The 12,253-nt window shown below is 45.6% G+C and overlaps 1 protein-coding gene across 1 annotated transcript in view; it reads left to right on the top strand.

Moving 5' to 3' along the window:
• The window catches only part of LMTK2 (lemur tyrosine kinase 2), an 80,267-nt gene extending 69,389 nt beyond the window's left edge, over positions 1 to 10,878 (top strand). The window contains exons 10-14 of the mRNA XM_025986245.2: positions 415 to 564; positions 2,207 to 5,189; positions 8,526 to 8,658; positions 8,929 to 9,171; positions 10,099 to 10,878. Coding sequence (XP_025842030.1) covers positions 415 to 564; positions 2,207 to 5,189; positions 8,526 to 8,658; positions 8,929 to 9,171; positions 10,099 to 10,127 — 3,538 coding nt within the window. The 3' untranslated portion in view covers positions 10,128 to 10,878. The remainder of the gene's footprint in view (positions 1 to 414; positions 565 to 2,206; positions 5,190 to 8,525; positions 8,659 to 8,928; positions 9,172 to 10,098) is intronic.
• Positions 10,879 to 12,253: the final 1,375 nt, after the last annotated feature.

Here is a 12,253-nt window from a genome sequence, read left to right as displayed (position 1 = left end):
ACTTCGTTGAACTCTGAAATAATTCTAATGATCTTTCAAATAATTTCTTGAGTTTCAAAGTTGACAGTTACATTAGCTCCTCTCTATGATAATTATATTAGCTGCTCTCTATAATTATGCCGGTTATCTGTTCAATTTTTTTTCTTTTTGCATTGGCCAAACTTCTAGAGTACTCAGTCATAAATAGGAGGCATACTTGTCCTTGTTTTATAGACAATGCCTCTTTTTAAAAATCATGTTAAAGAGCTGTCTTTAATAACCTTTTCAGTATACACCTTGTTCTTAAAGCCCCTAATGAGTATACAAATAGAAGTGTTGGTGCTAAAAAATTTGACATCTAAAGAAAGGAAGAAAATAAACAAACAAACAAACAAATAAATAGAGAGGAAGAAATAACTTCTCTTTTTTCCACAGGTCCTTGGGTGTGACACTTTGGGAGCTTTTTGATAATGCTGCTCAGCCTTATTCCAACCTTTCCAACTTAGATGTTCTCAATCAGGTGATTCGAGAGAGAGACACAAAACTCCCTAAGCCCCAGCTGGAGCAGCCTTATTCCGACAGATGGTGAGTAACCCCATTTTATATTTTATTGTCTTCAAAAGATAAGGAAATCTTTCTGTGGGTGTCAGTTGTATATTCCCTGTTTTTAAACAATTAATGTTACAAAAAGCAGTCATTTGTATATTATTCACAAAGGATTTTAGATGAACATCAATTTTTAAAATTTAACATTTTTTAAAAAATGTATAGGACAGGTAGGAAGTTATGAATTACATGCAGTAAGAAAAAAATGTGAAGTCTGAACTAATTAGGGAAGTCAGTATGAAGGGAGTTTTCTATTGTGGAATTGTTTTAAAATGAAACTGTTTTTGTAAGTGATACCTAATATGTAAGAAAAGAGACAACATAGAAATGATAATATTTAAATAGGCAGGAGAAGCTAATTTGCATAATATACATGACATTTGCAAAATAAATTTATTTCTTATGAATCTTTGGACCAATTCTTTATTGCCAATTAGAATCAGGTTCACCTCTTTCTAAGCCTCTAAACCACTGTGTGCCCAGCATGCACTGCCTCTGAAGCATGGCAATCCCCTGCACTTAGGCTTGGCTCAGCTCCCCTTTCAGTGAGAACCCTTTCATCCAGATGTCCTCTAAATGTACTCTATACACTTAATACTTTGAAGTATTAAATCTTTGTCTTCCCTGATGTTCACGGCACCAGCTTAAGATGTTGGCTGTGGGGCACCTGGGTGGCTCAGTTGGTTAAGTGTCTGTTCAGGTCATGATCCCAGGTCCTGGGGTCTTCCTGCATTAGGCTCTGCTCAGCAGGGAGTTGTCTTCTCCCTCTCCCTCTGCTCATTCTCTCTCCTCTCTCGTGCTCACTCTCTCAAATAAATAAAATCATTTTTTAAAAAAAAGGTGTTGGCTGTTTTCAGTCAACTCCTCGAAGACCTAGCTCCTGGTTGCTGCCTTTGTGGACTTCGTTTTCTACTGCTTCTCTCCACTTTCGGCCTTTTCTCTGATCTAAGGAAACCATGTGCTACATAAGATCACAGTGTTACTTTTTATTGGGGGAAATAGTGAGAGATTAGTTACAACAGCATTTGTCTCTGAGAATTCTTACAAAATGAAGTGAGTAAATCTGAAAATGTAAGACAAGTGTGTTCTTTACTGCACAGAACATGTGTGGTAATTTTTTAAAGAGGAGATCATGTTAAAACTATTTCTAAATTCTGGGGCTAAGTCACTGGATAAACACCAGAACAAATGACAGACACTGATTCTGTGAAATGTCCTGGAACATAAAAAACTAGTAGGCCACATTTTTATATTTCTTCATTTCCTCTTTCACCATGAACTGAGCTCCTTCATGTGGTCGACAATGATTATAGCATGGAAACTTTTGAGGTGTTGAGTTGGCTTAGGAGTCCTTGTGAAGTCCTTTCTTATTTTATTTTTTAATCATTTATTTATTTTTTAAATTTTTATTTATTTATTCATGAGAGACACATAGGCAGAGGAAGAAGCAGGCTTCCTGCAAGGAGCCTGATAAGGGACTCAGTCCCAGGATCCCAGGACCGTGGGATCACATCCCGAGCCAAAGGCAGATGCTCAACCACTGAGCTACCCAGGTGCCGCCCTTTCTTATTTTAAAGCAGTTTTTCATCAGTCCATTAATTACCTCTCCATTGTCACTTAGGTATGAAGTTTTACAGTTCTGCTGGCTGTCACCAGACAAGAGACCAGCAGCTGAGGATGTGCATAGATTGCTCACTTACCTACGGATGCAAAGCCAAAGGGATTCAGAAGTCGACTTTGAACAACAGTGGAATGCTCTTAAACCAAATACAAATAGCAGAGACACTTCAAGTAATGCTGCATTCCCAATTCTCGACCATTTTGCCAGAGATCGGCTTGGTCGAGAGATGGAGGAAGTCCTCACTGTAACTGAGACCAGCCAGGGCCTGAGCTTTGAGTATGTGTGGGAGGCAGCTAAGCATGACCACTTTGACGAGCATGGTCGGGGACCCGCAGATGAAGCCTTGTCCTACACGAGCATCTTCTTTCCAGTTGAGGTTTTTGAGAGTTCACTTTCAGATCCTGGACCAGGGAAACAAGACGACAGTGGCCAGGATGTCCCCCGTGGGGCCCCCGGAGTGGTTCCTGTTTTTGATGCCCACAACCTTTCTGTTGGAAGCGACTATTACATCCAGTTGGAAGAAAAAAGTGGTAGCAACTTGGAGCTTGATTACCCGCCAGCACTGCTCACAACTGAGATGGATAACCCAGAGAAGATAAGTGATGAGACGTCCCAGTTTCTGACACTCAGGAATCTTGAATTTGAAGAGTCAAGTACGGATGAAGATTTCTTCCAAAGCAGTACAGACCCCAAAGATTCCAGCATACCTGAGGACATACATGTTACCAGGGGTCCTGAGAGCCCTTTCAACAGTATATTTAATGATCTGGACAAATCAGAGGATCTACCCAGTCACCAAAAAATATTTGATTTAATGGAACTAAACGGAGTTCAAACGGACTTGAAGCCGACCGCTTTAAGTTCAAGTCTGGATGCCTCCAGAGAGTCAGTAACAGCGTGCCACTTTGAAAAAGACAAGCCCCGTAAGCTTTTTGACTGCGAGCCTCTTTGCTTATCAGAAAACCTTTTGCACCAAGATAATTTTGATCCACTGACTGTTCAAGAATTGTCAGAAAACTTTTTATTTCTTCAAGAGAAAAACTTACTAAAAGACTCATTGTCTAGCAAAGAACATGTAAATGATCTTCAAACAGAACTTAAAAATGCTGGTTTCACTGAAACAATATTAGAAACTCCACGTAGAAATTCTTTAGATCTTGAAGTTAAGTTTGCTGAAAATAAACCAGGCTTTTCTTTGTTGCAGGAAAACCTAAGCACAAAGGGTGAAGATACAGGTGGTGTGTTCAAGGACAACACTTTAAACACCTCACCACGGTCTTCCCCAGAAGTGCAGGTACCTCCTACCTCTCTTGAAACAGAAGGAACACCTCATTATGTACCTCCAGATCCGCTCCTGAAGCAGGGAGAACCCACGTACTCAGATGTCAGTATCCATGAAGACTGTCTCTGCCAAGAAATCAAACCAGACTCTGTCACCATCACAGTTGTAATTCCCTCCACTGATGCCAAAGCATGTGGCATTGGCAACAGGTCTCACGACTTGACCCACCAAAGTCAGGAGGCCTTGAGACTGACCAAAAGTGACTCGGTTCTTGTTAATGACGTTTTTGCCAATAAGGTGAGTATAGGAAGTAGTCTTCCAGAATTGAGACAGAACTTACAAAACCAGACCCTTTCAGAAGACCATCACAGTAATAGCCTGCTGGAGAAAAACGTGGAAGCTGTGGAGACTTTGCGTCAGCTGCATTGTAAAGATGCCACAAAAGAGGGGGGCTTGGTGTCTGCCCTCTCATCAGACTCGACCAGTCAAGACAGCCTTTTAGAAGACAGCTTGTCAACACCCATTCCAACTTCAGAACAGTCTGTGGATACCCCAGACTCTCTGGATTCAGTGGATGTCCATGAAGCCTTACTGGGTTCTTTAAGCTCTCACACGCCTCAGAAACTCTTGCCCCCTGATAAGCCTGCAGACAGTGGCTATGAGACAGAGAACTTAGAGTCCCCTGAGTGGACTCTGCATCCTGCTCCCGACGGCACCTCAGCCTCAGAGGCTACCACAGTGGGCAATGACAGTCATGGTAGTTTGCCTCCCAAACCGGTCATCGTCATCTCAGATGCAGCTGATGGCCACAGAGGTACAGAAGTGACCTCGCAGACTTTTGCACCTGGCTCTCAGAGCTCATACCGAGACTCTGCTTACTTCTCAGATAATGACTCTGAGCCTGATAAGAAGTCTGAGGGGGTCCCAGGACCCCCAGCCTCACCCTTGGTATTGGTGACGGATCCTCCCCTGCCTGAGCCAGTCATTCCAGAGCACAGTCCTGGCATCAAGGACAGTTGCCCGGAAACCAACCATTGCCGGCCAGACCAAAGTTGTCTCCCTGCCTCACAAGATCCCAGTCACCTGAAGTCGAGAGAAACCTTGGACGCAGCACCAACTGATGTTTCCAAGCAGACACCTGCTTCTGAAGACAAGGCTGGCAGTCCCTTGAGTATGTTGAACTCTGAGCTGAGCAGTGGCGATGACTTTGAGGCTCAAGAGGAGTGCCCCTGCACACTCACCTCCACTGGAACCAACACCAACGAGCTCCTCGCCTTCACAAATTCCACCCTCTGCTCTGGCAGCCCATCAGACCTGACGGTGGAGAAGTCCTTGTGTGGCCATGCCGAGGGCCCCAAGTTGAAGGAGCCAGATATTGAAGGGAAATACCTGGGGAAACTTGGTGTGTCAGGCATGCTTGACCTCTCTGAGGATGGCATTGATGCAGACGAGGAAGATGAGAACAGTGACGACTCCGACGAGGACCTGCGGGCGTTCAACCTGCACAGCCTCAGCTCCGAGTCAGAGGATGAGACTGAGCACCCTGTGCCTGTGATCCTCAGCAATGAGGATGGGCGGCACTTACGGAGCCTGTTGAAACCCTCAGCCACTGTTGCCATTGAGCAGCTCCCAGATGACTGGAAAAAGGAAAAGAAGGCAGTGACATTCTTTGATGATGTCACAGTCTATCTGTTTGACCAGGTACTGGTTAACTTCTAAACTGCCATATTAGGAAATTCCAAGGTGTGTTAGGAAATAGAGGGTGCTTTGTTTTCCTGATTGCCGTTTTGAGGCCATCAACTATTTTATGATTCCTCATAAATAAGAATTTGGGGTTGGTTATAGTTCCAAGAATATGCAGAAATGTATTTTGGACAGGGAACTCCTGTTAAGGGAAGGAGACGTGGATGCCCCTTCTGGGTCTCCTGGCAGAGTCCTACTGAAATTAGTTCCCTTTTACAGACCAGATTTCTATAATCCAGCAGTAGGCAGCAATAGCCAGCACACAGGTGCCAACGAATAGTCCATGGCTCACAGGCAGCCCCAGGGGTGCTGGCTATCTCCGTCTCTGTGGGTTGGGACCGGGCAGTGGTGGAGTCTGCAGCCTTCCCACCCTCCTGTGCCTGTTGAGAACTGCTCCGTGAGCTCCGACTTCAGCCTCTTTACAATCTAGGGCTGGAGATTTTCTTCTATCTGTTAAGTGACTTGTAGGCTAAGTCTGTTACAGTCAGAGCACATATTTGGTATGGTTTCGGTTCCTCTGAACTTACAGGGGTTTGTTTCTGAGGCAGGCCATGGTCTGTCTTGGTGAATGTTCTGTGTGTACCTGAAAAAACGTGCCAGTCGGTTAGGTCTGGATGGTTGGTAGTGTCCAGCTCTTCTACACGGCTGCTGATTTTTCTGTGTGCTGCGAGTTCTTCCCGTGGCGAGAAAGAGAAATGAAGTCTCCAACTGCAGTTGTGGATTTGAACTCTCCATTTCTGTTTGTTTGTGCTTCCTCTGTTATGTGGCTCTGTTGTTAGCTGTATGCACATTTAAGATCCCTAGATCTTCTTGAAAAGATTGAACTGACCTGTTTATCCTTATGTAATGTCCTTCTGTATTCCTTTGTCTGACAGTCATGTAGCCTCTCCAGCTTTCTCTTGATTGGTATTTGCATGAGATATCTTTCTTCGCCTTTGTACTTTCAATCGTATATCTCTATGTTCACCATCAGTTTCTTGTGAATAGCAAAGAGATTTTTAAATCTATTCTGAAAAAAATTATCTTTTAATTGATGGTTTTAGGCCCTTTACATTCAGTAAAATTAGTCTTGTTTGAATTTTGGCATTTTGATCACTGTTTCTGTTCCTCTGGGTTCTTGTTTCCTCCTTCCTGTCTTCTTTGTGGTAATTTAAGCATTTTTTAGTGTTACCTTTTAATTTATCTATTGCATTTTTATTGTGTATCTTCTGTGAGTGTAGTTTCTATAGTGGTTTTGGGGATTATACTACACTTTTTACAGTCAACTTAGAGTCAGCACTCCACCATTTCAGGTGGAATGCAGAAACCTTATTACCATCATCTGGTGTATTCCGCTCACAGACGCCAAAGCCCCATCAGATAGTGCTCTGCATTTTACTCCCAGTTATCAAATATATTTTAAGAAACTCGAGAGGAGACAAATAAGGTTCTATTTACCCAGACAGTCCTTACCGTTTCTCTCTTTTCATTTTTGATGTTCCAGGATTCTTTTGGTATCATTTCCCTTCTGTTTGAAGAAGCTTTTTCTTTTTTTAAATCAAACCTACTGACAACGGATTATCTTAGTTCCCCTCATTCCTTAAGGATATTTTCTCTGAATATAGAATTCTGAGTTGACAGTTCTCTTCTCTTGGTATTATGTCTAATTGCTGTCAAGATTTTTTCTTTGCGAAATTTCTTTCTCTTCTTAGCAGTTTGATTATGGGCATGGATTTCCTTGAGTTTACCCCGTTTCAAATTTGCTGAACATCCTGAAACTGTAGTTTTATATCTTTCACCAAATTCAAGAACTTTTCAGCCATTATTTTCCCAAATGCTTTCTTTTGCTGTCCTCCAGTGTCAGATTGCTGTGTATGACCCATTGGCTCGCTCTTTAGTTTTCATTGTTCAGATTGGATCATTTCTATTAATCTCCTTCAAACTCTCTGTCATCTCCATTCTGATATTGAGTCTATCCATGGGGTTTTTAGGTTTCAGCTACTGTATTTTTCTCTTAAAATTTGCATTTTGCTATCATTTTTATCTTCTTTTGCCGAGACTTTTGTCTATTTACGTTCATGTCAAGAACATTTGCCCTTGCTTGTAGGAACATTTTCATAATAACCCTTTTCAGAGAACCCCAGCATGTGTGTCACTTTGACACTGGCATTTCTTGATTTTCTTCTTCCCTGGGAATTGAAGTTTTCCTGATTTTTTGTATGTAGACTGATTTTAGACTGTATCCATTGTGTGTTCCGTGACTCTGTGTCTTGTTTAGAGTCTAAGGAGAACGGTGATAGTTTTGTTCTAGCAGGCATTGGCCCATTGGGATTTAGGTCACAGATTCCCCGTCTTTCTGTGGGTGAGGTCCCCCCTTGCTGTACTATTTGAATCTGGTCTCTGTACGTGCCCCCTGCTGGCCAGGATGGATCTTGGCAGTGGCCACCCGGCAGTTCAGTTCTTAAAGCTTTGCTGTGCTGTTGAGAGTCAGCTCTACCATGCTCAGGTCAGAGGTAAGGCAGGAGCTCATGAACTTGATGGGGTCACTTTCCTGAGCTCCTCCCTCACCATGGGATCCCTGGTACTTTCCCATGTCTTGGCCTGCCCCCCCGCCCCTTCCAGCTAAATAGGTGGTGCAGTGGCTGGACAGAAAGGAAGACAAGCAACGGGCTTCTTCTCACTGTCTTGGGATTTCCACTCCTCCAGGGGGAGAGGGAGGTCACTTCCCTCAGCATATAGGTGTCTGTCATCCTGGGACTGCTGGAGGCTAGGGAGCAAGAGAATGGAGGGGGAAAGTCTGGAGTTCTATCCCACCCCCCACCAGTTCCCGAGTGTCAGAAGACCCCATGCCTGCTTCAGAACCAGAACCAAAGGGCTTCTGGAGCTCTCTCTGTCCACCCCAGTGCCCACTTTGAATGTCAGGCTGTGCTGGGTCCAGGGCAGGAGCTGGAAACTCACTCGAACACGTGTGCATGACTCTAAGAACCTGCCTCCTCCCCCCAGAAGAGCTGGAGGAGCTGTTGAGGCAGGGGCCATGGGGAGACAGCAGATCCACTGCTGCCCTGGTGTACCTTGAGTTCTGGCATGCTTCCCTAGCCTGCCTGCTACTATTTACTTTTCGGAGGCCTCCAGCAGCTGCTGCATGCATTCTGCCTGGGCTTCAGAGTTGCTTCGGTGGGAGAGGCAGGTCTGTCTGTGTGTTCCTACTGTGTCTTTCCCAGGCCCCGAGCCCCTCCATTAGTCAGACATGGTGCCAACCTGCCACACCTACAGCAGTGGGCCTTTGCTGACGGGAATTTCTCTCTGGCTTTTCAGGAGACCCCAACCAAAGAGCTGGGGCACTGCGGAGGGGATGCACACAGCCCCGAGCTGAACAGCCCAGCACCATCCTCAGGCTCTCCTTATCTGAGCAGGTGCATAAATTCGGAAAGCTCAACAGATGAAGAAGGTACTTCACCTCATTGATGGGTTTGAAAAGAAACTAAAAACAGTGCATTGTGAATAAGGTGCATTTTTCTGGAGGTTAACATCATGGACTGCTTTAAATGACTGTCTTACGACCCCTGGGAGCAGCTCTGCCATTTTTCGGACCCAAGTTGATTTTGGTTGGTCAGCAGCACATGCCTGTGTGCTTGCCCACCCCCGACCCCCCCACCCCACTTCCTGTTCTTTATAATGAAGTCATAAAAGGAGAACTGGTTTTTATTTTTACTTTCAGGTGGAGGCTTTGAATGGGATGATGACTTTTCCCCGGACCCTTTCATGTCAAAGACAACAAGTAACCTTCTTAGTTCCAAGCCTTCTCTTCAGACATCCAAGTACTTTTCACCACCTCCGCCACCCCGGAGCGTGGAACAGAGCTGGCCTCACACCCCGCCGTATTCCAGATTCTCCATCTCTCCTGCCAACATCGCCAGCTTTTCCCTCACTCATCTTACGGACTCAGACATTGAGCAAGGAGGTGAGAGGAGGGCTGTGTGTTGAATGCTTGTTCACTTGGTACCTTCTTAGTGTTTGCAGAGTAGATTGTACAGAAGTTCTTTAGAATGCTCTCACAGTCTTAAGAGTGTGCTCTCAGGGCCACATCCACGTGTAGGACTCTGTCACTCCACAAGCTGAGTGCTACTTGAGGTGTCCCCGCGTGACCCTGTTGGGTTAGGTGACCTGGTGGCAGCATGGTTCCAGGTCCCTGCACTTGCTCCAGGATGTCTGCCACCTTCTTTTCTCTTTTTCCCTTTTGCCACAACCCTTCCTCCCATCCCCCATTCCCCGCTTCTTTCCCCCAGAGAGAAGCCGTTCTTAAAAACACTTGGCCCGAGATTTTGGGATTTAGCCCAAATGTGCTCTGGCTCTTCCCTGGGAATATTGATTTTGCCATTAAGTCTTGGTCTTGTGTGATAGCAGAGGCCTAGGTGGGAAGTCACAGGCAGGGCACATTTGAAGTGCTATTATCTAAACATATGGATCCTTTTTTCCCCATAACCAGATTGGAAGATAAATGTTAATAGGTACATTTTTTGATTTGAAGTTTGCCGTTCAAATACTAACTATGAAACATAAAGCGCTTTCATTTGTGCTTGTGCTCTGTTGAATTGTGCTGATTAGATAATGCCCATTACTTAGAGATCTGTCAGAGATCAGGACTGACTTTCTCCTGTGCCCTAAGCGCTGACACTGAGCCGCGTGCGAGCTTAGCAGATGTGTGTGCGAAAGCCTGCCAGAGTCTGGCAGGTGCCGCTGTCACAGGAAGCTATGCAGCTGGAGCAGGTGGTGGGCAGCCACACTCTCAGTTCCTTTTTTCTGTAGCGCAGGTCAGATGCTGTCTAAACTATTTTTATCTTTGACAATCACTTCACAAACCTAGCTTTGCTTGTTCTCCCCTAAATAGGAAGCAGCGAAGACGGAGAAAAGGATTAGGTGGATGTGGATGCACTCCCGAGTCCCAGGCTGCTCCCCCAGGGCGGCATTCCTGCACCGCAGCCCAGCAGTGATATCCCCTCCACGTCCGCTGCAGTGGGCACAGCTGCAGTGGGGTGCGGCGCAAGAGAGAGACTCAGGAGGCTGGAAGGGAGTCGGCTGGCTCTGTGCCCATGGTGGGAAGCCCAGCTGGGGAGGCCCTGTGGCCGCTGTCACTCGCCAGAAGTGCTCGTGCCCTGGTCATCCTTGGGGAGCGTCGATCCTGCTCTGGTGTGTGGGGAACTGTAGGCTCTGGGTTGTTTCTGGCTTCCATGTGGGGTGTTCTCCACTTCTGCACCTGTGCATCCTTCTGTGCATGAGGGCCCAGAGGCGCACAATGGGAATGGGCACCAGTGAGCCATATTTATTATTTCTAAAGAAATCACTAATTGCTTTCTGTAATTGCACTGTGGATAAATGTTCTAAGAGTACCTGATATTGTACAGAATCTTAAATTATTAAAGGAAAATAAGGCAGGTCAAGCTGGTGCTATCCACTAGTTTGATTTTTTTTTTCTGTTTTATAGTTTGTTTGCTCTGCATGGTACTTGTAAAGTTTAAATATTTTGAGTGTTCTGCTGTCTAGAATTGTTGGAATTGTACATATGGTACTTTTTCGTAAATGATAAATGATTCCGAAGGTTAGTGTTTTTTGTTCTTATAGGAAATATTTTTGATGAGTCCAAAAAGACTGCTTTGTTCTGTTGACTGAATGAACACACGTTTGTCTCTTTCTATGACGCAGGTTCCTTGTAGCAAGCACAGCTTCTCTGAGGAGCTCAAGGGTCTTGCAGCCCCTCCGTGTGATTCTCCCACCCTGCTCCCCAGTTTTTTTAAACCCTTCTGAGAAACTTGACAGGTGGTTCACCGCAGAGCTCAGCTTCAGGTTAGAGTGTCCAGGTCTCCTGCCCGCTCCCTGAGGAGCCGAGTGCCCCCATCTGGGCCGAGTTCTGCTGTGGCCCCTGTGCCACTTCCCCTCAAAGTCAGCTCTTCTGCTTGGTTTTTGGAAGCACAGGCTGCTACGTAACTCCTTCCTTCAGATGGTACAGAACTCTGAGGAAGAAGCTGCCGCACAGGGCTCTGGTTGCCAAGGACAGTTTGAGTTCATTCTGTTTGTACACACTAGGCGTTGAGCTTTTAAATCACCTCCAGAGCTGAATTTTCCCTGAAGAACCACTTCTTATCGTGGCCCACGGCGGCTGGTCTCTGTAACCAAGGAGATACACTACATCCTGCAGCTGGGAGGAGGGACGAGGGACATGACGGAGCCTGCACAGCTAGCACGTCCTCCTGGTTGGGACCTTAGGCAGCCACATGTGGCCATCACACTGAGACATGGCCCTGGGACTCATCTGCACTGACCCTTCCCTTCTGCATTAAGCACCACGTTCTCCCTTTGCCTTGAAAGGGACCGAGTGTGTCCCACACAACCTCCTAATGTTGCCAGGAATTGGGCGTTTGTGATAAAGCTGACCTCATTCTGCAGTCCATGATTCTGCTTTGACATCAGGAAGTTTCCAGGGGCTATAGAGCAGCATGTGCCGGAGGAGGCTTGGCATGTCCTCCATGAAGCCGTGTATACCGGGGTCGGGCATCAGGTCTGTGGTCACCACACACTGGCCTTTCACCCCAAATGTTTTCCGGTGCTGATTTGTTTCCCCGACTCCAGCATAACATGGGCCCACTGGGGCTGCGTGATAGAAGTCCCAGCAAGCAACCCTGGTCCTCATGTGAGATGCAGTTGTGTATACTGGCTAGAGTTTACAAAGTCAGTTATGACCTTTATTATCAATTCTGGTTCACTCCACTCACTTTTTATACTAGCAATAACTATCCAGAGCAAGAACTCAGAATGGAGAAAGAGCTTCCTCTACCTTCCACTTGGTGTGAGCAGGAAGCACAGCCAGGACAGCAGGGCCTTGGGATGTGCAGACTGGACAAGAAAAAGTTAATAGGGCATTAAAAGGTGATTTTGCCAAAATTGTCATAACTCTGAATTTCCTGCTATGAAGATTTCCTGAGTTTCCTGAATTTTTACATCTATCAGTCTTTGTGAGAGATACATGAGAGGTGATAATTATACAAGTT

This window comes from Vulpes vulpes, chromosome 3, assembly GCF_048418805.1.
Source record: "Vulpes vulpes isolate BD-2025 chromosome 3, VulVul3, whole genome shotgun sequence".
Taxonomy (NCBI): domain Eukaryota; kingdom Metazoa; phylum Chordata; class Mammalia; order Carnivora; family Canidae; genus Vulpes; species Vulpes vulpes.
Note: the sequence above shows the minus strand (reverse complement) of the source record. Positions and strands in the feature narration are given on the sequence as shown.